Source organism: Hydra vulgaris, chromosome 12 (genome assembly GCF_038396675.1).
Source record: "Hydra vulgaris chromosome 12, alternate assembly HydraT2T_AEP".
Classification (NCBI taxonomy): domain Eukaryota; kingdom Metazoa; phylum Cnidaria; class Hydrozoa; order Anthoathecata; family Hydridae; genus Hydra; species Hydra vulgaris.
Window position 1 is genome coordinate 920,855 of NC_088931.1, and position 26,866 is coordinate 947,720.

A 26,866-nucleotide genomic window follows, 5' to 3' on the forward strand; every position below is an offset into this window, starting at 1 on the left:
AAAATCATAACTTTGTTATGATTATATTTTTAAGCATTTATTTATGCATTTTATCTAAACACACACATTGATTCAATTTTTAATCTTGTTTCTGTTCTGTGTTGTACTTTGGTGTAGGCAAGTAAAATGTTAAATAAAGTAATAAATATTATACTGCAATAAAAAATGTTTGATAACATTTCGTCAAAACTAATAAAATTAACTCATTTCATTATTTAAAAACGGAATGCATAGGAGTAGAAAACTATGGAATAGAAAATTTCCCAAAACATGCAATATTGCGGAACTTAGTATGTGTGTAATTTGCGGAATAAATTTTAAAAACATTTCGAACTTCAAGAATTTATGTTTTAATTCCAACCATAGTTCGCCGTGCACTGAAAGCGAAAATAATTTAAATATATTTATTTTTTACACCTCTGTCTAATTTTGAAACAACTTTTAGACCATTAATCTAAGTTTAACGGCATCAACAAAACCTCATCTTTGGCTTAACTTGTAAGTAAAATTCAAAGATTTCTATTTTTTTTATTTTTTTATTTCGTCATTAAAAAAAAAGAATACAATGCTGTTTCATATAAATAAAATTTATATGACCGGGGCTAAAAAAAGACAATATTTGTCTTATCACTACACCCCGACGTGCTTTCATCAGCAAGCGTATACAATCATTAAAATGTAAACATAAAATTACTTTGTACGATAAATACAAGTAAAATAAATACAAATACAGATAAAAAATAAATACAAATTTTACATGTCTATTAAGATCAGTAACTATTTTGTAATCAAAAGGAAATCGTAAAAAAAAGTAAAAAATAAAAAAAATAAATAAAAAATAATAATAATAGTTACATATAAAAATTAAAAATAAGTTAATGGAAGAATTTAAGGAAAATTTATATTAAAGACCAGTTAATAAGATAGTTGTTAAAAAAGAAAAATTAAAAATTAAAAATAAAAAAAAAGACGAAAAAAAGAACCATAAAAAGAATTTAATTCATTAACATCGTTAAGAAGTTTTTGTTTTAGTTTTTGTTTGAATAGAGACAGTGAAGAACAATTTTTCAGCTGGTTATTTAACAAAGTGTTCCATAATTTAGGACCTCTGATGGCAATAGAAAATTTAGTAACCAAATAGTGCATTTTAGGTTGCTCATAATTGTAATTTGAAAACCTTGTACGGTACTCGTGATTAATTTTATTGAAAAGTGTATTAAATATTATAGGAGTTACTTTATTATGAAATTTGTACATAAATATAAGAATTTGATAAAGGTTCAACTGAAAAACATTAAATATGTGATGATTTTTAAATAGTTCTTTAGAATGTGTAAAACGACCTGCACCTGAAAGAATTCTGACAGCGTGTTTTTGTCTACTAAGCAATTTTTTAACTTTACTTACATTAGAGCTGCACCATGCAATATTTGCATAGTTTATATAACAATGTATGAGAAAAAAATATAAGATTTTTAAACAGTTTTGGTTTAATAATTGCTTAGTTTTGTATAGAATGCCAATATTTTTTGAAATTTTATCTTCTAACGTTCTTATGTGTTCTCTCCATGTCAAGTTTTCGTCAAGTATCACTCCTAAAAACTTTAATGATGACTCTCTAATTATTTTAGAGTTACCAATATTAAGATCAGGAAGTTTTAATGAAATATTGTCTTTATCGTGAATTCTATGAAAAAAAGTATACTTAGTTTTATTTAAATTTAATGACAATTTGTTTGCCTTAACCCATTCCGCTAGATTTAAAAGTTCCTTGTTTACTATTTTAAATAAAAGGTTGACACCTCCATTAGAATAAAATAAATTTTTGTCATCTGCAAATAAAACTGAATTTAAAGTATTTGAAAACTTATGAAAGTCGTTTACATAAATAAGGAACAACAGTGGACCCAGAATGGAGCCTTGGGGAACACCGCAAGTTATAGTCACGTAATCAGTTTTTCCTCGTGTGCTATGTATTGTTTTCTATTGCTTAGATAACTTTTGAGCCATTCTAAATATGTGCTTTTAATTCCATAACTTTCAAGTTTTTTTATAAGAATGCCATGGTCTACTGTATCAAAGGCTTTGCTAAGATCTATAAAAACTCCGAGGGTAAACTTACTTTCGTCAAATGCTTTAAATATATCGTGAACAATATTAATAATGGCATGGTCAGTTGAACACCCTGGCTGAAATCCAAATTGTTTATTATAAAGAATATTATTTATATCAAGAAAAGTTAAGATTCGGTTATACATAATTCGCTCTAAGATTTTCGAGAAGCAAGGAAGAATTGAAATTGGTCTGTAATTTTCAGGATTAGAAATGTCTCCTGATTTGAAAATAAGTATGACCCTCGCAATTGTTAATTCTTTTATCGATTTTTTAATTACATTACTACTAATATTATCATACCCCACACTTTCGTTTAGTTTTAAAAAATATACTGCATCTAAGAGTTCCTTTTCAGTAATTTCATAATTATCCATCTCAGAGGTCTTATTAGAAGTAAAATATGACTCAAAATTTACTTCAGTAGTTTCTATTTTCGACGCTAAATTGGAACCTTCACTGACAAAATATTGATTAAGTGATTCAGCAATTAAAGATTTATTTGTAATCGTTTTATTTTCAATGTTTAGATTTATAGGAAGACTATTTCCGTCAGTTTGTTTTGTGCCAATTACTTCCTTAATTATGTTCCAAGTATTTTTTGGATCATTTTTATGTTTTAATAAATGCTCGGTATAGTAATATTTCTTTGATTTTTTAATAACCATCTCAAAAACACGTTTATAATTTTTGTAATTAGTTTCATTCTTGAAAGTTTTTTTTTCTGAGAAACTTATTATATAATCTTTGCTTTTTTTTTGACGACTTTATATTTCCAGGCGTTATCCATGGATTTAATGTTGTTTTTTTTTCACACATTTTGTAACTACAGGAAAAGCCGTATTGTAAAGTTGTTGTAATTTATCAATAAGCTTATCGTATGCCTCATCTGTTTGTTCAATATCAAGGAGGTCATTTCAATTTAAATCTGATAAAAGAGTATTAAAATTTTTCATTTATATTTCGCGTAATTTTTTTAACTTTTTGTGCATAATTGTTATCACATTTTTGTGAGATAAGAAATACAGGGAAGTGGTCTGAAATGTCGCATTTAAATATTCCTGTTTTTATTTTTGATTTGAATTCATTGGTGATTATTTGATCAATAATTATTGCGCTTTCTCTAGTTATTCTTGTGGGTTTATTAATTAGTGGAATATAGCCTTTTTCTGATATATGACGTTAAAGAAATTATTTATATTTGTATTTAAATGACGCATGTTCAGGTCAAGGTTAAAATCACCTACAAAATAAATGCTTTTATTTTTGCTTAATTTATTTTTAATTATGTTTTTAATATGATTTTCGAATTGTTTTATTGAGCCGGAAGGTGGTCTGTATAAAACGTGAATGATAATGTTTTTTGTGGTTTTATTTATTATTTCCACACATAGTGATTCACAATCATTAGTGGTTGAGCACAAATCTTTTTTTAGCTTGTATGACAAAGAATTACTTATAAATACACACAAACCCCCTCCTTTCTTCCCAGATCCTCTAAATTGATGAATCACTTTATAATTTGGTAGCTGAAAATTTATATTTGTCTCGATACATTCATCAGTACACCATGTCTCGCTGAGACTAATAATTTTAAAATTAAATTTAACCTCGAATAAAAATTTTTTAAATGATTCAAAATTTTTTGAAAAACTAATATTTAAATGCAAAATTGAAAATGAATTTGCATCTAGTCCTTGCATTATGTTTTCGGTTTTAGGGTCATAATATAAAGTAATAATATTTTGAAATACTTTGTTATTACTAAAAAAATTAATATCCGGGTCAGAATGCTTATCTAGTAGTATCTTTTATTTATTTTGTAATGAATTAAATTCTGAGTTAAGTGTAACTTTATCTTCATTCATAAGTAGGGTATATTTTATAAACTGTTAAATCATATTTTTCTGAAAAAAAAGGAAAGAAAAAAAATAAATAATAATAATAAAAAAAAAATTCTAAATATAAATGATAAAGTAGTTAAGCACTCGCTTTATTTTTCCTAAATTCTCTAACTATAAGTTTATCATATTTTATAGAAGAATATTTACCATTTTTTCTATGCATCTTTATTTCTTCTACGGGTTTTTTCCTTATGACTATTGTTTCAAAAGAGAAGTCTTCGTTAATGTATATTCCTGTTCCTTTTAGTCGATTAGATGAATGTAGTACTTTTATTTTGTTTTTGTAATGTAGAATTTTAACAACAATTGTTCTAGTTTTATTTTCTTCTTTTTTTCCAACTCTGTGAGCCCTCTCGATATCAACGTTCCTAATATTTAATTCGTTTTCAAACAAAATTAATAATTTTTTTTCAGTTTCATTCCAGGTTTCTTGATCGTTTTCGGGAAGCCCGTCGATGCGAAGATTATTCCTTCTGAGTCTATCTTCTAGCTGTCGTAATTTATTTTTTTCCTTTTCACCTATGCTGTTTTTGTTTTTAAATTTCTTTTCCAATTCGCATACCTTTTTTTCTTGGATGTCTTAAGTAACTGTTAGGCTTTCTTCGATATCTTTATTTGTCTTTTCTAGGATTCTTACTCTCTCGGTAGTTTCTTTAAGTTTACTGGTTACCTTTTCGTTTTCTTTTTTTAAAGAGTCGCAAAATTGTTTTGATTTATGTATTTCATTAAGTAGCTCATTTATTTTATCATTAGTTATTTTTAAGTTACCACTGATAAACTTAAAGATATCTTTCTGCTGTTTTAAAAACATTTCATTAAAAATATCGCGAACGACATTTGTTGATATTTGTGTTTCATCTGTATTCCCCATTTCGTTAGATTTCTTTCGAACATCAATATTTTTTTAATCCATTTTTTAGTGTTTTTTTTTGTTTTTTTTATTGAAAATAAAAAAAAAATTTCAAAAAATAATTATTTCCTCTGAATAAAAAAAGTCTGCTTGCCGCAACAAATTGCTAATATTTTCTATCATTAAAAAAAAAAAAAATTGAAGTATTTAACTGTTTTAAAAGGACACGATGATTCAATACTTATTAAAACTTTTATCATACGCATGCGTTAGCTGCAAATATCATTTTGATTAATATCATTAATAATAATAATAAATATTAATAACAAATAATATTAATAATAAATATCATTATTTTGATTAACCGTGTTAAGCCTTCATTATATATCGTTTGCCAGTTGCTTGTTTGCTTGTGTTTTTTGTTGTTGGTAAACTATTTCTTGTGAAATGAAGCAAAACAGATCATAGATGAACTTGGTTAAGTATAAGATTTAATAGATTTTGAAGTAGCAAGTTCGCTTTACTGCGATCAACAAAGCTTTGTTATTAGCAAATTTAACACATATTAATTTACATTTTAGAAGAACTAAAATTTTGTAAGATTTTGGTAAGTTGTTAATAATACTCCTTTTTATCTTTTCGAAAAGAGTAATCTCTATTACCTGTCATTTTTTTATAAAAAAATATAATGGTTTTGAATAGGGTAATTTTCACAAAAATAGATCCGCAAATAATGGCGGGTAATCATCAACAAAAGTTATAAAGAGCATGTAGAATATGTGGAAATCTTTTCGGAAAAGACAGTTTAAAAAGTGGCAGTAAAATTAGTAAATATATGGAATAAATGTATCAAAGATTCTCATTGTATTTATCTAAAGAAAATGTGTATGAAGTGTTATACTACTCCTAGAAACATCAAAAATAGAGGTAATAAAGTTTTCAAAGCTCCAAATAATTGGGTAAAATGTCTAACAATTGTATGCATATCTACTTGAAATTTTTTATTATGTTAAAAGAAGAATGTCATTTAATTGATAATAAACTTGCTCGAGAATTTGCATTAAAAAGTAAAACAATTAGTAAAGCAGAATTTGACAAATGCATTTTCAAGCATGTCCAATCATGTTTTTTGAATAGCATTGTTACAGACTCTTGAAAAAATTGCTCTTCTGCAAGATGCAGTTGAAATACAAGTTTTGTGTGAGCCAGAAAGTGCAGAAAATGTTTTGAAAGTATATAAAAAAATAATACTTTTTTATGGATTGGGAAAAAAAAAGAAAGTATTGTATTGAAATAAAAATATTATTCATTAAATTAACTTGTAATTAAAATTAATACATACATGGTGGCCACAGTCATGGAATGTCCTGGATTTTTACAAGTGTCCTGAAATGTCCTGGAAAATTTAATTTTTTTCAAAAATGTCCTGAAATGTCCTGGAATTTTTATTTTTCTGAATCAAGTCAAAAAATTACTAACAATATTGCAGTAAAAATAAATTTTTTATGCAAAAAAAATAATTATATAAATTGTTTTAATTTAATTTTAAATAACAAGTGAGAATTATCTATAATTTATTATTTAATCAAAAGGTTTTCTTTATTTTTAATATATTGCTTAAATTACTTTGAGTTTTGTTTTATTTTATTTTTGTTTTGTTATATCTGAAATTGTGGAGTTTTAAATCTTGCAAATCAATTATAATATTTAATTTTTTTAAAGTTTTGAATTACTTTTGGTTTATTATCAAAATAGTATGGTCGCTAGACGTAAAAAAAAAGGAAAACTAAACATTTTGAGTGGACATTCTAATTTTTGTATAGACTTGCTCCATATAACTTAAGAAGTTTAAAAATTTTTACGTGCTGCTTGGAAACTGCTTATAACTTTAGTTAAAGACAAAAATAGATGCAACTTTTTAAAAAGATTTCAAGTATAAAATATCCGCCATGTTTATATAAATCGAATACCGAAAAGCATTAATTTAGTTTTTACAAATTATTGACAGGGGGTTAACAATTTGCAAAATTAGATGTTTTAAATATAATTACTAAAATTTATGTAATTAAAATTTCATAAACATTATTTAAAAACAAATTTGTTTATAATTACTACTTAATGTTGTATTAAAATTATAAAATAGTTTTAACTTAATAAATCTAAAAAATAAAATTTGTCCTTGTTCTTTGTTTACGCTAAAAAATGTTAACTTTTCAAAAACTGTTTACTACAAAAATGTGTTTTATTTATTTTATTTATTTATTATTATTAAAGTAAATAATAACAAGTAGCAAAAAAACGCAGCATCTTAATCTAGTTCCTAAAAAAGATTTAAAAATACTTGCATACTTCATCAAGGAGAAGTTGGTCATAATAATAACAAACTGCGTGGTTTTACTGAAAATGCGCTTGCGAAAGTGAAGAATGCTTGGTAAGTCACAACCTAAATGTCCAACTCAATTTATTTCTTTATATATGCCTAAAACAATGGTACAGAAAAAAAAAATAGCATTGATTTGATAATATTTTTTTTACTTTAGTCAAATTCGAAATGACTTTAAAATCATAAACATTCTACTTGATACGTGCCCAACAACTCTTTTGTTTCATTAAAGATGTTACGATAAGTATTTGAATATAAAAATATTAAACATTCTACAATATCGGAAAAATAGATCAGAAAAAGAGAGTGTAGGCGTGGATGATGTATCCTCATCTGAGCGTAGAACCTCAGCTCGGAAAAGAGATAGATCTGGTAAATTAAAAAACCCTTGGGTGGAAACGCAAAACTAAGAAAATTACCCTCAGTTTTCACGTTTTTTATTGTTTTATGAACTACTTCAAACTTAAAATAATTCCCTTGTTTCAGGAAAAATTATTGCGGATAAAGAATGTTGCATTTGCTATCGCAAAAAGACTAATAAAGATAGGAACAGATGTGAAACGCTTACAAAATGCGCAACGGAAAGTGCTGCAAACATGTTGAAATAAAACGCTGTAAGTAAAGCTGACATCCCTTGACTCATGGCTAGTATATTGGGCACAGAATGGCAAACCATAATTTCCTTAAAGTTATATTATCATTGGTTTTATTACGTACAACTTTACAAGACCCTGTTTAACTACCTAATTACACCTTAAAGGATTCAGTAGATGTCCACACTATTAGCTATCTTCCTGCTATTAACTCATCGCCTACAAACTTGAGCACAGTGCTTGAAGTTCTGCTCCAGTCAAAAGCTAAAGCCGAGAATCTTGGTCTCTCAGAAACTGACGTTGCAATGGATCAAGCTATATATGCAAAGCGATGGAAATCCTGATGAACCCTAATCATATTGATCTTAAAAGATTTATTGTCCTCCGAATGGGTGCATTTCACACATCTTATATTTTTCTAGCTGTTATTGGCAAAAGATTTAATGATGCCGAAATACAAGACTGGATAACTGAAACTGATATAGCCGGTGGGTGGTTTTTTTGCCGTTTGAATCACATCTCTTCCTCACTTGAGTTTGTTAACTGTTTAAAGGAGGTAAATAAGTTTGCCTTAATATGCTTCATGTCTGTGAATTTTTTTTTTATTCACCTCCTCAAGGCCGAGAAGATCACTATAGTCACTATAGTATTATAACCCTCTCTCAACTCTATAACTCCGAAACACAAACCTCGAAGAACAAGGCCACTGTGCGGAGAAACAAGTTGAGCGCGGTACCAGGGACGTGGTGGGGATCGAACTCGGAACTTCTTGCTTATGAGGCGAGTGCTCTACCACTACACCACTACTACATTCAGTTTATATAGTTCATTCAATTTAATGATGATATTAAAGTTACACTTTGATTATTTCTAGACAAATTATGACAATTTGAAATCCTTGTTTGATGATGATTTCTTCAAAACTTTGGATGATTACTCAAATATGTTAAATGATATTGATACTTCCGGACTAAATTTCGCTCTTTGGTTTTCCTTTATTGAAATATTAAATTTTTTTTTTGGACTCTTCATTTGGAGGCAACACATTAAATGCTACCATAGTTTTTTGCATATGGTCGTCCGAATTATTCTCGCTTTTTAACTTTCTATTGGACCGAAATGATGCAAACTCCTAAAAATCATCCAAGTATTTATCAACAGTTTATGTAAACTTGTACTCCAAAATATTTTATTTGGATTTCAACAAGTTTTAGTTTTAAAAATAGCTTCAAATTAAATCTTTATAATTTATTATCTTTTTGACAGGGATGGAAACTTCTCCGTAAGAAGAACGAGCGGTACGATAAACAAAGTTCCATCTGACCAATGCATTGAACAAACTATAAATCGTGATCAGAAATGCCAAGAAGGAATAAAAGGTTATAGTATATCTGAAGGAACTGATCAACTTGAGGTTGAATGGATGCTCATTCGACCTGCTCCAGAAGATGTTTTGAAGTTAATTTCCTGTGCATGTAAAAAGTCAAAATGTGAAACACGGGTTTGTCTTTGTCGATCGCACTGATTGAATTGTACGGATTTGTGCAACTGTTCATCTTGTAAAAACATAAAGGATTGAGATGACACTTTAACAGAATATTATTCGACTTATTCCAATACAATTTCATGGTTTACTGAAACTGATTGAATATTTATTTATGATATATATATATATATATATATATATATATATATATATATATATATATATATATAACTATTAATATAATTTTAACCAATACAATGAAAAATGTCAAACAAAATCTCAACTTCAAAAAAAATTTTTTAATATATTTCTTTAAAGGTTTGTAAGAAATTAGTACAAAATATATTTAACACTAGAGGCCTTTCAATGTTTCATCAGTAGTGTTAGTTTAAGTGCTGTTATGTACAAACTTATTTATTTTTTGTTACAAAAGTATTTTTTAATCAATTAATGTATTGTTGCTATAAGTTACCAGGAAGTGTTAGTTAAAAGTTTCATGCTTTTGTTTATGCAAATGACTTTCATAAGATAATAAATTTTTATCACTTTTAAGTTCCAGAAATACAAAAAGCTAGAAAAATGGTTCCATTATTTTTTTATTTATACGTTGGCAATCATATACATGATTGTCAAACCTGTCTGTTGAATGGCCAGTTCTGCAACTTGAAATATGACCATTAGTGCGATTTCTCAAATTGTTTGTTTTTCCAGTATACGTTGATTGACCATTACAAGACAAACATTTTAGATAATAAATGACATTCTTGCTGCTACAAGTAATGTGACTTTTAATGTTCCAAATAGTACCGTTGGATGTTACAAAATTATTTACCTCTTGTAGGTAAAATAAACAAATTTTGCAACGACTATCGTTACATTTAAAAATTCCTATCTTTTTGTTATTAGATGTTGTGGAATTAAATTTAGCGGAAGTAAGTTGTCTCAGTAAATTTGGTGGTTGTTTGTAAGCTATTACAGGATTTATGTTAGAAAATATTTTTTGTATTCTTTCACTGGTGGATAAACTGAGTAGAAGTTTGGTTTTAGTTAATATAGGTTGGCAATTTAGGTTGCTGTAAAATGTAGTGACTAAAGGAACGACTTCATTAGGTTTCTTTTGTTGAGCTGGTCCTTGTAGTTCTGCATTATGAAATGCTTTTTCAAGAACAATGTCTGGATAATTACATTCTTTCAGCCATAATTTAAGCTCTGCTAAACGCAGGTTTTCGGTGATATAATCAGATGTAAATACAATTATTCTTTTTGCAAGACTATAAGGTATGTTCTTTTTGGTGTGGTAAGGATGATGACTGTTAAAATTAAGATAATCGTGTGTGTTTGTTTCTTTATAAAATATGTCAGTTTTGATATATTTGTTATTTTGAAGAATAACAGAAATGTCTAAAAAATTAATTATATTATAAATATTTTCTTTTTCAACTAATTCAATGCCATAGTCAATTGTAAAGGTAATTGAATTGTTTAATTCGGCGAGTGACAATTTAAATTTGTTTATATCTAAGTGTTTAGGCCATATGTTAAAACCATCATCAACATATCTAAAGTAGAACTGTTCAATAGTATGAACCTCGTCATTCGAAAAAAATCTTGGTAGAATTTTTGGAAAAAGTATTGTTTCTTCTAAGAAACCTATCAAAAGACATGCATAGTCTGGTGCAAAGTCTGTACCCATGGCTGTACCTGTGATTTGGTGAAATAATTGATTATCAAAGAGGAAATTATTTTTTTTTAAAATGATGCTGATTCTATAATGAAATTGGTAGTAATTCGTTCAGGTATTAGATTTTTATGTTTTTCAACCCAAAATTTTAATGCTTCTAAACCAAGGTTGTGGGGAATTGTAGTGTAAAGATTAACAATGTCACATGTTAGTATAATACTATCTAGCTCTACTTTTCTAGGAATTTTTCTTAAGAAGTTCCAATCATCTTTTATATAAGTTTTTTGCTTCCGTATAATAGGAGATAGAATTACGTGCAGAAATTGGCTTAAATGTGACGTAGGTGAGTCAATTCCTGCAATAATAGGTCGACCCTTTAAATCGATTGGTGGTTGCATTTCAATAACTAGAGAATTAGACTCTTGAACTTTTTTGATTATTTCTTTACATTTGTGAATTTTGGGAATTACATAAAAATTGCTTGATTTCCATTCAAATTTTGTAATGTAGTCTATCTCGTTTTGTGTTAAGCATTTATGTTTATCAATCATTTTTAAAAGATTTTTGAAAACTAGTTTATCAGAGTTTAAGTTTGTTTTTTCATACGTGATTGAAGATGATAGATGATCTTGATAAACAAGCTTATCGCTGTAATATGTAGAGTCCATCACAATTAAACTGCTACCTTTATCAGCTATTTTAATAACAATGTCTTTCATTTTTCTCAAAATTCTTTCTTGTTTCTATTATCAACTGATAGATTTTTAATGGGATCAACTTGTTCGATTTTCGAAATTATTTCATTAAGTTCTGGAAGAGTTAATTTAACATTATAATTTGATTTCTTCTTTAAAATGCTAATATCATTATTATGGGTTTCATAAAATTTTTCTTTTAGTTTAAGCTTTCGAGTGAATTGTCTTATATCTGAATTAATGTGTAAAAAATTACCTTTAGTTGTTGGGCAGAATTTAGGACCTTTTATCAGAAGTGATATTTGGAAAGTGGTCAGGTGTTTGGTGGATAGGTTGATGACCTTAGGTTGTATTTTCTTGGGATTGTGCTTGTCCAGTTTTTTGAAGGTGCGCTATTTAATAATTGGTCATAATTTATAATATTATTTGATGAAGAATTAAAGTTTGCCGAATTGATATTTTCTTTCTCTTTTTCTCTTTTTGATAGTTAAATTTAGAGCTTCTTGAACTGAAATATAGACGATCTTTATCGAAAGCTAATTTAGTAGGAACAATCTTTTTTTCCCATTTTTTATCAATTCGTTCTTTATCTTCATTTTTGCATTCTTCGTATCGCAATAGCAATCTATCTTTTAGAGCTTCATTTGTTGCATGATTATTAATAAAGTTGGTAACTTCTACATCGACATTGTTAAGTGAAGTAAGAAAATTATCTTTACGTATTGTAAGTATTTCGCATTCTGATTTTAAACGCTGTAGGTCAAATTTTTATATTACGTTTTCTTCTTCAGCTAACATCAGGTGTAGATTATCACTTCTGAACTTTTTAGGGATAACAAGTGGTTCTTCTTGTAAACAATCGTGATATATGTTTAGAAGGTTAGTGCACCTGATGTGTTTGTAGTATAAATATTCGTATTTATCTAAAGATTTAACAAAAAACTTTTGGTGTTGATCTTTAAAGTTCATATATTGTGTTTTAATGCTTTCACTTGACTTGTTATGATGCTGGTAACTATTAAAACAATCTTTAAGAGTTGATTCAATAACATCTCTTATTATTGGTTTTAAATCATCAATTAGTGAAGGTAAAAACTCTTTTAATTTTTCTAAAAGTTCTGTGAATAGGTCGTTTCCATTTTTTGAAGATAAGTTCTCTGCTGTAAGCACTTATAGAATTGCTCGTAAGTTTTTTTCAAGATGTTGTTATTTATTATAAGGTTTTCTTAAGAGGTTATCTAACATTTAACCTAAATCTGTATTTTTTACTTTGTTAAAAAAAATATATATTTGCGTGACGTCATCAGTACTAAATAAGGGCTCAAACTTGACCCTTTAAGCACTTTCAGAAAGGCATGTAAAGTTTTTTTTACTCAAGACATCAACCTTAAACTATTTAATTAGTTTTTGTAATGTCCACTTCATTTCCAAGAAAAAATTACACGTAGCGTCCAGACTAAAATATGCAAATTTAATTTTAGAAAAAGTATTAGTAGTAAAAGTATAAATAGTAGAATGCCTCGAGATTCTCATTTTTCTAATGCATGGTTGATAGTGCAAGCACCTATCGAAATTGGATTATTAAAAAAAAGTATAACAATTGAATCATGTTTTTTTTTATTTGTCAAAAAGATATTAATGTTATAAATATGGTTGAAAATGGATTGAAAAGTCATCTTAAAAGTAAAAAAAATAAGTTATTGCCACCTGCATCAAGTTCATTATGCAATTATTTTTCAGATTTGATTATTTCATCACCTTTAAAAACTAGTACAATTCAGGTTATTGAAAAGCCATCTACTTCTAAAAACATTGGGTATGATATCATAAACAAGTAATAACTGCTGAAATCAGATGGTTATTACACGTGGCTTTATCAAAATCTTTTCAAAGATCATGTGAAGGGCTAAACTTACTATTTATATCAATGTTTTCTGATAGTAATTTTGCAAAAAAGTTTCAGCTAGGTTGAACAAAATGTGGATATATTACAAAATATGGCATTGCACCATACTTTTTGATTTGTATTGATAATAAGAACTCATAAAAAATGATGCTACTTATCTTTTATACTTTATTAGTCCTAAAACTGAAACAAATAAAAAACAATCCTCTGATGATTCTTTCCCAGAAGAAGTTAATTCTCAAAAACATGTTGAAATCCAATTTAAAATTTACTTAAAAAAAGATAATGCTTTTATAGAGTTTTTTTTAAAATATCTGTACTATCAAAAATATTTGAGTCATTAGATTCCAACTCAGTTAATATTCCTTATATTAATCGACTTAAATTCTTAATATGATTTTTCAACATTATCGCTGGCAAAAAAAAAAATCCTTAAATTTAGAAAAGAGAACTTGGTAAATGTTAAACTTTTTCGATTTTACTCTTGCAGTCTCAATGCTCTAATGCTCTGTGCATCAGTAAACTACTTATTTTTATGATTTGATTTTATTGAGATTTTGTCATCATGTATTGTATAATGGATTTTATTGAGTATTATTTTGTCATCATGTATTGTATAATGGATTTTATTGAGTATTATTTTGTCATCATGTATTGTATAATGGATTTTATTGAGTATTATTTTGTCATCATGTATTGTATAATGGAATATCTTGGCAATTTTTTGATTTAGCAATCAAACAACTTATCGAATTTTATGGATTCACATGACCAGATGTTTCTGTAACACCAAAAATGTATTTACTTGAAAATCATGTATATCAGTTTAATGAATGATGGAGATAAGATACAGGTGTTTATGGTGAAAAATGGAGATTAGGAATAAATGTTTATGTTGAAAGTTTACACACCGAGTTCATCAATTTTAATAGATTATTCTTGCATATGGGTTGTTGTCAGCTTGAAAGCATTGTTAATCAAACATTTTATAAAAAATCGCCCTAAAGCAAAAGCAAAAATATAAAGCCTAATGTAAAAAAGTAATAATAAATTTATAAATATTTTTTACGAAGTATTTTTTGTAAAAGAATTTTGAAATTAGATCTATTATAAATTTTTAAAAATATAAATGATAAACAAAATCTTAGTTTCTTTTCTAACTTTCATTTTAAGACCTTTTTGATTTTAACCCTTAAGCAATGTAAATTTATAAGTTAATATGAGAGACTTTTTGATATTAAATTAAAATGTCTTTATAACTTAAAAGCTAAATAAATATTTTTATAACGTATTAGGAGTATGGCCTTTTAATTCAAAATCAAAATTTAATTTTTTTTATGATGTAGATGATCATTGGTAGAATTTAATTTGCTATTTTTTTGTTTTATTTGGTATTTTAAACTGTTACTAAGCTTAAAATGTTGCTAAAGCTAAACGTTAAAAAAAATTTGTGTTTTATCATAAAATACCTCCGCTCTCTCTAACCTATATATTATTAAATTGGTAATTACCACTATATTTAAAATTAAACAAAAAATATTATGAACCACATGAATCACACAAAAAATATCTTAAAACTATTCGGGGACATTTTTGATGAGTTGGCTTATTTATTAGCAATATGCCTATGTTCAGCAAAATTAAAAATGCCATATTTATCAGCAGCTTTTCTAGTTCTAAGTTCCTTTTTACTCACAGCTAAAACTGCATTTCATCCCATTTTGGATGATTGACCTTTCTTATATACTTTCTAACCTTCTTTGTTTACATTAAACACTTAATAACCAGGTTAAGTTATAAAAATAAGAATTTCTTCGGATTTATAACTAATATTGCTTTTCAACAATATTAGTTAACAATAACTTAGAAGTTTTCGTTGCAATTTCACAACTGAGCGATTCAGATGGAAATATATCTAGGTTTATTAGGAATGACTTTAGTTTGCTATGTATAAATATTGCTAAACCTCTTCGGCAAGAACTATTGTTGTGATTTGTATGTAGTAAATAATTTTCAATAACAAGCTCGAGATCATTAACTTCAATTTTTTTATTTTTAGGCAGAGTTTCTGTAAAAAAAATAATTTCGGGTTTCAGATTGTTTACAATTTGTTTAAGCTCATGGCGTTTATTTAAGGAGTCAATGTTAGTGTATATTGCTTTGACGGATTTAATTTCAGTAACTTTTTTAATGGTTTGAAAATTAATCCAATTTTTTATAGTTTTTTTATTTTTTTTGTTTACTAAAATTAAGTTTGATGACTTTGTTGTGCCTAATACACCATCGAAAGGGTGCATTAGGCGCAACGAAGGTTACATAACGAAGGTTACATAACGAAGGTTACATAACGAAGGTTACATAACGAAGGTTTGATAATTAAGATAAGAAAATAAAGATAATTAGTAAGAAAGATAATTATTTTTTTAATTTTTTATTCCAAATTTTTTTCTTTTCGTTTTGTTTGCAAACTTTTATAAACTTCTCTATTTTTCTATATCATTTTTCTTTTTTTTTCAATTTAATTTTTAGTCTATATATATATATATATATATATATATATATATATATATATATATATATATATATATATATATATATATATATATATATATATTATTTTATTTATTATTTAACTTTTATTTCGCTGATTAAACAATATTACAATTTTTTATATAAAATAAATAACATCGTCAACATAAAAAACCTTTATAAAAAACGTTTTTAATCTTTTTAATTTATAATATATATATACTGATATAATCAGTCAGGGACTCAAAGAAGGTAAGGATGATGCGTCATCAACCTTTTCATAGAGCCCCTTTAGTCACTCATTGAAATAAAAATAAAAAAACACTTTAATTATTAAAGAAAAATAAAAAATTTAATAAAGCAAACCTCATTTTCTTGTGTGTGTGTGTGTGTGTGTGTGTGTGTGTGTGTGTGTGTGTGTGTGTGTGTGTGTGTGTGTGTGTGTGTGTGTGTGTGTGTGTGTGTGTGTGTGTAAAAAATTGAAAACACACAAAAAAAAAAATTAAAACACTTAAGAAAAATAAAAAAATAAAAGATAAATAAAAAGAAAAAATACAAAAAAATCTCAAAACAAATACTGTAAACTATAATTATATGTCAGGAATTAAGGAGATGCATTTTAGTTTGTTGTTTAAACGATAAAATGGTTTTTAGGTCTTTAATATTTTTATTTTTGAAACGATTCCATATTGATGCACCACGGTTTGTAATTAGAAAACTTGACTGCTGTGATTTCCTAATTGATAGTCGTTCCTGGTATTTGAACGCAGATTATATTTTTCAGATAATGATATAAGAAAGTTATCTGAAAAAACGCTTGGTAGAAGATGGTTTTTAAACTTATACATAAAAATTAATATCTGTGATGTGTTAAGTTTCTCAATATCTAGAACCATCATGCTTTTCATCACTGGGGCCGGGTTTACTAACCTATTTAAATAATTAATTGCTTTGCATGCATGGTTTTGCATACTTTGCAATTTTAGTAATTTGGTTTTATGGGTGCTGGCCCATACAATATTTGCGTACAAAAGCTGACTATGTACAAGACTAAAGTAAAGCATATTACGTGATTTACTATCGAGAAAAGGTCTTGACTTAAACAAAACACCTATTACAGAGGACACCTTTGTTTCAAGAAGACCAATATGGTTTCTCCATGACAAATTTTCATCAAAAAGTACTCCCAAAAATTTTGTGCATTTGTCACATTTAATTTGATTTTTATTAATAAACAGTTTAGGCAGCTTTAACGGAAGATTAATTGATTGTTTTTTTTCTATGAAATAGAGTAGAGCTAGTTTTTTTACAATTTAGGGATAATTTATTTGCTATAAACCAGAGGTTGAAATTTTTGAGTTCAATATTCATAGTTTCAAACAAAGTCTTTGCATCAGATGATCAAAAAATAAATTTGTATCGTCAGCATACATAATTGTAGATATTTTTTGGGAAGCTTTATGCATACCGTTAATATATATTAAAAACAATAATGGACCGAGGATTGAACCCTGAGGAACTCCACACGTAATATCAAGGGCTCCTGACTTTTCTAGTAGTACAAATTGCTTTCTGTTAGACAAGTAGCTTTGAATCCACTAATATAATATTATATATAATATAATATAATATTATATATAGTATATATATTTTGTTTCATTATAAAATTTATATAACATAATATTTTTTTTTTCTTTGAGATTTATTAAATTGTAAATTTTATTTTACTATTATTGTTATTATTATTCCTGTTATTATTTTCATATTTTACATTATTCTTATTTATTCATTATTAATTTCATATAATTGACAGACGTCATAACAATATTCATGATTAACCCTTAAAGGACGGTGGGGTATTTTACTACCCCAGAAGAGTTTGTTTTTAACTGCCACATCAACAAATTTTGACTATTTGAACTGCCACTTCAGAACATCTTTTATTATCATTTAAAGAAGATGTTAGTGTAAAATGTTTTTGTTTTACTAATTAATTGACAATAATATTGTTTGTTAAAAATTTAGTTACGTTAAAGACGGTTGGGGTATTTTTATACCCCATGCAAGTTTTCCCATTTTTTAGTTAGTGAACCAATAAATAGTTATATGAATCATGTTTAGTTTAATACTTGTTTGTGTTTTAGTTATTTTTTAATAGGTATGGGGTATTATTTATCTTTTTCATGAGTAAATTATATTATATATGCATTATATATATACAATCACTGTAGCAACAATAGTGTGCTCATGTTGCATATATTTTGTTTTTATGTCAAAAATATTTATATTATTGATACAAAATAATAATGCCTAAAGAATTTGTTATATATTTTTTACATATTTTGTTTGATAAACACTGAAACTATTTTTTAGAATAAATAAAACTAATATAATGAGTCGCCCAAGAAGAAATGCTGCAGTCGAGGCTAATAATATAATTTTTAGTTTAAATGAATTATCTTCAAGTGATGACTCAGCTGACGAAAATCTTACAGATGATGAAGAAGATATTATTACAGCTGACGATGAATCAGATGCTATTATCTCTGATGAAAGTGATGAAGAAGTTGTTCAGGAAAATCACATATTAAATCAAAACATGATTTCAAAGAATGGTGAGGAAATTTGGAGTAAACTTCCATATGTAGATGCTGCTCAGCCACGTGCACACAATATTATTCGACAACCAACTGGCCCAACAAGGTTTGCAGCTCAGGTTTGCGGCCAAAGTGTGGATACTGCCTTTAAACTTTTTATAACACCAGAAATGATTAGAATTATTGTCAACTGCACTAATGCTGAAGCTCGTAGAATAAGACTAGAAGGATGGATTGACACAACAGTAAATGAACTTTATGAGTTTATTGGAATTCTTCTTCTAGCTGGAGTGTTCCATTCTAAAAACCAAAGCATAAAAGAACTTTGGAGTAGATTAGATGGCATACCAATATTTTCGGCTTCAATGCAAAGAGATCGATTTCTTAACTTGCGACGATGCATTCGATTTGATGAGAGAGAAACAAGAAATCAAAGACGGTTTGAAGACAAATTGGCACCTTTAAGAAATATAATGGAAATGTTTATTACTAAATGTAAGAGCAACTACAATCCAAGTGCATATCTCACTGTCGATGAGCAACTAGTTACATTTAGGGGACGTTGTCCATTTAAGATGTTTATACCTACTAAGCCAGGAAAGTATGGAATGAAGATATGGATATTATGTGATGCTGAAACCTCTTACTGCATAAACTTGCAGCCGTATATTGGTAGAGTAAATGGAGCACGTGATGTTGGACAAGGTACACGAGTAGTTCTTGAACTAACTGATCACTTAAATGGAAGTGGTAGACACATAACAGCTGATAATTTTTTTACAAACATTCATCTTGCACGTGCATTGCTAGGACTTAAAATGACATACACTGGCACCATTAAAAAAAATAAAGGAGAAATACCAAAAAAGTTATTGCCAGCCTTACATCGACCGGTTTACTCTAGCATCTTTGGTTTTCAAAATGACTCTACAATAGTTTCTTACGTACCTAAGAAAAACAAAGCAGTAATATTATTATCAACCTTCCATCACAGTAATGACATTGTTGTGGACCATAATGAAAAACCACATATTGTTCTAGATTACAACAAATATAAAGGTGGAGTTGACACATTAGACCAGGTTGTCAGGTGCTACTCGAGTCGCCGAAAGAGTAACCGATGGCCATTTACAATGTTTTGTAATATTTTGGATATTGCAGCATACAATGCTTTGATTTTATTCTTATCAATTCACCCAAATTATAAAAATGGGGCTTCTCATAGAAGAAGAGAATTTTTAAAAGAATTATCAAAAAGTCTTATTAAAAAATTTGATGCAAATGACAATCCTCCACAAATAGTTGCAAATAATGATCTTCGCCAAGTAATTGCACAAAATAGCCTTTTAAATCAAGGTCAACCAATACAAGAGCAGCATATAAAAAGATGCTATATGTGTCCTCGTGTTTATGACAGGAAAACCCGTCTGCAATGTGCATCATGTAGCCATTCTGTTTGCAAGGCTCATAGCAAAATTGTTTGCAATAGTTGCCTTATATAGAAGATATATTTTGTTTTTATTTGAATAAATTGTCTCAAATATCACTTTTATTTTAAAAAAAATTGAGAAAATTGATATTTTTGTTAAAAGCACGCATTTTAATTTAAAAATTTCAACATATTTTGTATAAAAACCTATATTTTTAGTTGGGGTAGTTTAATACCCCAGCCGTCCTTAACGTAACTTTTTTTTCCCGTCCTTTAAGGGTTAAGCAAGGTAAACTTAGCTGTTCGGAACTATCCGATATTATGCGTGATCAAAATGAAACTATTCAAAGACTTATAAAAAGAATTGAATTATTAGAATCGAAAAAAGAAACCGAAAATAGTTCAGCTACATTTTGGTCACATCTTTATAACAAAAATAAATCTGCAGAAAAAGCTATTGTTGTAAACTCAATTACCAAAACTATATTATCTAAACAGGAAAAAATTTTAAGTTATATAATTGATAAACTCTTCATTAAATTAAAAATATACGGCTTGTCACGTTGAATGCGGATGTGTTTATGAAATCACGTTGAATGCGGATGTGCTTATGAAATAAGCACATCCGCATTATACGCACAATATACGCGTGACAAGCCGTATATTTTTAATCTAATGAAGAGTTTATCAATTATATAATTTAAGATTTTTTTTTTTCTTTTTTTGATTGCAAAGACTAATTACATGTTAAAAAAAGAAATCAACCACTAAAGTTTTTAGTTTTTACGGAAAAATGCTTCGCCATTTTTTGAAAAAGCTAATTTAATGCGCATGCTCACAACAAAATCCTTGTTTGAATCACCGTGAGGAATTAATGTTTTCCTATCAACTTCAGAAATCATTTTTCTAAGATGAAAAAAATCTTATCGTGAAAATTTTAGCTGAATTTTATATCTTCAATATTTTTAATACTACGACTTTTATGTTAGCGTTTTCTTTAGAGTTTTCTTCGACAAATAATTGTCAAGTCAAGTCTTGATAATTATTTTTTAATTTGCGCTTATAATATCTTATAATATATAATATCAAATTTGTTTCCTTTTTTTTTTCTATATTTGAAAAACATTTCTTTCAACATATTTTTAACCTCTACAAGTGTAACTTAAAATTTTGATAATTTATCTTTTATTTTAATAATTTGTAAAATCGTTACTTTTATGAAACTTTTTTTTTCATTTTCGACAAATTTCAATTATAAAAAACGTCCGTCCATAGCAGTGTCGATCCATAAGACATCCACCCATATCGATTCAGAGTAGTTGCTTCTTAAAAAGATAAACAAAGCGATCTTAAACTAGCAATAACCGCTCTCAAACAACTTAAGTTTTTGTAGTTAAATACTTCAAACTTGCTAAGACCAATTTTTAATTTAATTAGGTGACGAGATTACCTTGTTAAAGAAAATGCTTTTAGTTGATTTTCTTTCCTAAATTCAACTTTATAAATAATACCAATTTTTTTAAAAAATCAAAGTTTATTATAAGAGAGAACAAATACCGGTTGCAATCGATCCTAAAGTAAGAATTTATGAGTAAAAAATTTTTGACTTTATAAACCAATGAATTAAAAAAATTATGCATACTTTAAAATGGTTTAAATGTATACCGTATTTTTCTACCAATACTGCCAAGCAAGTGATTTGTGTGTGTTTTATAATTATCATACCAAGCAAATTAATTTATTATTATTTTACTGAGCATCCAGATCAAATGTGTTTTCTAATGTCATATTTAGATAAATTATTATAATCTCACACAGCTAGTGCATTTATAACATATACCTTTTTTAAAGATGTTTTAAATGCAATCTTTATAAATAAAAATCTTTGTTTCTTCAAAACACTCTACAAAAATAATACACAATAAAACTTGTTAATCTAAAAAAGATTTTATCCTTTGTATTTTGTGAATATTTGACATCGTAGTTGAGAGAAGTAAAAACTAGAAACATGTTATACACCGGCTCAAAAGACAAGCTAACTCGGAAAACATCTACTTTTCGTTGTTTCACAAAAGTAATATACGTAAAAGTAACATATAACAACTTGAACGTTTTATTGCTTTTTAAAAAAATCTATAAACTTTGATTATAAAAAGTTGACTAAGTGATGTGTATTTTTCGCTTGTGGGTCTTTATTATTTTATGTTTTTTGTTGAAATATTTAAAGAATACCCATAGTACAACGCATAATTTTAAAACAAAGAAACGAATTTTATAAAACTACATAAGATAATTTTAGCTTCTTTTCGCAAAAATATCATTTCACTCAATCTTTTAAAATACAATTTTATTTTATCTTAAAAAAATATATATTTTTTTAATTTTACGTAATTTAAATTAAAAAAAAAACAACTCACATAATTACAAACAAAGAAGTTAAAAATAAACTGAAGACAAATAGGTGAAACGAAAAATTAAAAAAAAGAATTAAAATATGTTTTGACTTTTATAAGTAAGAAATGTCAAACGCTGTCATTGTAATATTTGTACAATACTAAGATTTACTAAACATAAAAAAATTTTTTTGGGAGATTTTAATTTTTAAATTTAATTGTATTTATTTATTTAATAATAACTGTGTACATGTACAATGACAATGTACGGAGCCTAGGTAATCTAGGCTTTAACAGCCAATTTATGTTAAAAACAAGTCCAACTTTGATTTAAATTGTTTAAGTGTTTTAGAATCTACAATGTTTTGATCTAAATTATTCCAGCTGTTAATAACACGGTTTGTTAAGAAATAGTACCTCTTTGGATTTTTAATTAATTGTCTATGAAACCTCAAATTGTGACCTCTCGTATTTGAAGTTATTAAATCTGGTGGGTATTCCAATGTTAAGTTATCTATTTTTTTTAATATATTGAAAAGTTGGATTAAGTCATTACGTTCGCGTCTTTTTTCAAGAGTCGTTAATTTAAAGTAAGTTAGTCTACTTTCATAGTTTTTCCCTTGAAGACATTTTATTCGTGTTGCTTTACGTTGTATCGATTCAATTTTTTTTTTTATCTTGTTCTATGTAAGGACACCACACTGAATTTGCGTAGTCTAGATGCGGTCTTACAAGAGAGGTGTACAATAATTTAGATGCGTTTATGTCTAAGTTTTTAAATGAATGTTTTATTATTCCTAACACTTTATTAGCTTTACCATACGCATAACTAACTTGACTAGACCATTTTAAGTCGTTTGAAATCATAATTCCTAAATCTTTTTCAATTTTTGTTTCTGGTAGTTCAACTCTATTTAGCACTGAATCATACATTGTGTATATATGCCTAGTATTTTTGCTACCTATATGCATGCGTTTACATTTGCTGACATTAAATTTTAATAGCCATAATTGTGACCATGTTATTAATTTGTTTAGATCTGTTTGAGTCTTTTCTATGTCAGAAGATGATCTAATTATGTTAATTAGTTTAATATCATCAGCATACATTTTACAGTTCGTTGATAACTCATTCGGTAAGTCGTTTATATAAACAATAAACGGACCCAAGACAGACCCTTGCTGTACTCCACTTGTAACTGCTTTTTTGTTAAATCCATAACTTTTTAGTTTAAGACACAATCTGTTGTGAGGCACGGAATCGAAAGCTTTTTTCGTATCTAGGAAAATGATATCTACTGGTAAATTATCTTCCATTGCTTGAGTTATTAGATCCATAAATTCTATAAGGTTTGTACAACAGTTTTTTTTTTTAGAAAATCCATGTTTACAACTTTAATTATGTCAGTTAAAACTTAGGTAAGGTTTGGGCTTATATTAATATAAAATAGAAATAAAAGATAAAGTTTTTTTTTGTATGTTTTCACACAAGTTAACATGCAAAGAATATACAAAAACATTCTTAAACCACGTGTTAAAGTTAAAACACATGTAGAATTTACTTAGTGTGACGGCAGTTTCAGTTTCAATTGATCAAAAAAATCATTTAAAAAATGTACTAATAATTCAATTATTTAAAATTTTATAAATAGACAACAAATCCATAAAGTTGTCTCAAGATAAGTTTTTAAGGATATCAGATCACAGTTAATGGAACAATAAAGTTTTTACATGACAATTTATTTATGATAAAGAATACTTATTCATTTCTAAAAAAGCTTTTATAAGACAATTTATTTCTAATAAAGAATACAATCTTGCCAAAAATTTGTCAAAGATAATGCATTTAATAATTTTTTATTTTTAAAGACAAAAAATTATTTAAAATCACACACATACACGTTCACACAAACAACTGATTCTCTCAATAATTACGACGGAATAAACTCTCGATAGGTTAACAAGTCTTACCATCAAATGATATTGTTATCCTAATATTTATAGTACCAAATAACTTATACGAATTGAAAAAAAATTAAAAGCTCTCTTCTTCACCTAAATTTATATGATCTAATTTGAAATCAGTGATTCCAAGACCATAGTTGTGCAAAACAAAACAAACGTATTTTAAAAGCAGATGTAAAAGGTACAAAAAAAAATTTCATGGCATTATGTGCCCATGCCCTGCCTTTTACTCATTAAGTAAAAAATTTAAACTTTTTGTATTATCTAACAAACAATAAGATTTAATTTTTGCTTTTTTTTTATTTTCTGATATTGTATATCAAAAAGAAACCAGAAAATTCAATATGGTATTTTTTAAAATAACTTACGAGTTTATGCCCCAAACTAATATACATATATTAATATAATAAAATGGAAAATGAAGTAAGAGCTCTATATTATGTCGATTTTCTATTTAAAAATCTACGTTCGGCACCAAAATAGATAAAAATCTACCATTTTTATACAAAGTAGATAAAAATTTACGATTGATAAAAATCTTATTGCTAGTGTTTTGTTTAAATGTTTGATTAAATTTAAGATTTTGTTGTTTTTTTAAATTTATTTTCATGTCCGTTGTTGTTAAATGTAAGGTCTATGTCCGTAAATTGTCGTTATATGTAGGGTCTATGCATTTACTATTTTACGCCTGCATTAAAAAAGAGTTAAAAAATCTACCCAGTATTAAAAATAGATGAATAAAGTGAACTTAATCAAGCATGAATTAAATGAATTTAATTAAGCATGAATTAAACAAGAAACAACAGCAGTAAGATTGTGATTAACAATAAAAATTATAACCAAAATAAATTAACAATAAAAATTATAACCAAAATAAAACTAAAAAAAAAGAGTAAAAAATAAAAAAATCTATAATTAAAAAAATCCAACTTTATTCAATAAAAAAAATGTTTTCAAATCTCTTGTTATTGTTTTATTTATCTTCATAAGTCTTTTGTTTCACCATTTTTTTAACCTTATTTTAATTTAAGAAAATATTAATTACAAAAATAACAACTCAGAACTCTGATGAAATTTACCAACTTCAGTCGAAGAATTTTTCGGATTCATAGTTTGGGCTTTTTTACATAATACCATTTATATTTAGATTTATCAGTAACATATTTTGCAAAAAAATAAAAATGCTTGAAAACATTTAATAAATAAAACAATCGAATTCAAAAAACTCAAATTTGTTATAACGAAACTTTTTGTTGTTTAATAAATTATGTGTCGCCTCAAATCAATTAATTACACAGTTGCTTTCATTTTTCTAAAATATAAATGTCATTATTTGCATAAAAATACAATATATAAACAATGATTATTTTTAATAAAATTATTAGTACTACATAAACCATGTACTAAATCTGATATATATTAGAATCTATAAGATTCTAATATATATCAGCAAAAGTATTTATAATATATTTCTAAAAATACCTTTCGGGTGTCAGTACTTAAAAGATAAAAATGTAATAAAAAAACGGTATTTATAAAGTAAAGCTTTAAAAAGAAAACAAAGAATTATTAATTTATAATTTACAGTTACAAATACCAACGCAAAATTTCAGATATAAAAACAATAAAGTTAAGTAAAAGATAAAAAAGAAAGTAAGATATTTAAAAAAATAAAGTTAAGTAAAAGATAAAAAAGAAAGTTAAATAAAAGATAAAATAGAAAATAAGATATTTAAAAAAATAAAGTTAAGTAAAAGATAAAAAATAAAGTTAAATAAAAGATAAAAAAGAATGTAAGATATTTAAAAAAATAAAGTTAAATAAAAGATAAAAAAGAAAGTAAATTAAAAAAAAAAAAAAAAAAGATATTTAAAACAATAAAGTTAAGTAAATTTATAAAAATTATTCAGGTGGCTTTTTAGTTAATAGCGAGTAAATAAAAGTGTTAAATTCAAGTTAACCTAAAAATATATTTTAAAATAAAGACGTTTAAATAGAGATTTCAGTGTATTTTGTTTTCAAGAATCCCTTTTTATGGGTTAAAAGGTTTTGCCAATAAATTATCGATTTATACTAAACTGTCTTATTTATAATTCTATATTAACCATTGTTAATGATTACCATTTATTGTTAAACTATAATTAATAGATTGGATTAAAAAAAAGTAGGAGTTGTAGTTTAGAACATTAATCATTTTACCTCCAAGTACATACAAAAATAGAAAATCAATTTTAAACAACATATAATTTTAAAAAATAACATTATAATCATTTACATTGACATTGTTTTATTAGATAATCCTTTCTTGTTATTAAAAATTAAAACTCCTATCTACAGATATAG

The 26,866-nt window shown here is 26.5% G+C and overlaps 2 protein-coding genes across 2 annotated transcripts in view; one reads left to right on the forward strand and one right to left on the reverse strand.

Moving 5' to 3' along the window:
* The first annotated feature begins 13,219 nt into the window (after nucleotides 1–13,219).
* On the forward strand, nucleotides 13,220–20,238 carry LOC136087696 (piggyBac transposable element-derived protein 4-like). The gene is made up of 3 exons (XM_065811130.1): nucleotides 13,220–13,295; nucleotides 13,337–13,520; nucleotides 18,513–20,238. Exons 1-3 carry the CDS (start codon nucleotides 13,220–13,222, stop codon nucleotides 20,236–20,238), a joined length of 1,986 nt encoding a protein of 661 aa, XP_065667202.1.
* A 2,197-nt stretch (nucleotides 20,239–22,435) lies between these two features.
* LOC105843289 (AN1-type zinc finger protein 2A) overlaps nucleotides 22,436–26,866 on the reverse strand; it is a 39,044-nt gene continuing 34,613 nt past the window's right edge. Inside the window, exon 10 of the mRNA XM_065811171.1 lies at nucleotides 22,436–25,835. Coding sequence (XP_065667243.1) covers nucleotides 25,806–25,835 — 30 coding nt within the window. The 3' untranslated portion in view covers nucleotides 22,436–25,805. The remainder of the gene's footprint in view (nucleotides 25,836–26,866) is intronic.

Bases quoted from the DNA above. Each gene is read 5' to 3' on its own strand.
- LOC136087696 (XM_065811130.1), top strand. From the start codon at position 13,220: ATGCCTCGAGATTCTCATTTTTCTAATGCATGGTTGATAGTGCAAGCA. The intron at 13,296-13,336 runs GTATAACAATTG...TTTGTCAAAAAG, and splicing joins AATTGGATTATTAAAAAAAA to ATATTAATGTTATAAATATG. The intron at 13,521-18,512 runs GTATGATATCAT...ACTATTTTTTAG, and splicing joins TCTACTTCTAAAAACATTGG to AATAAATAAAACTAATATAA.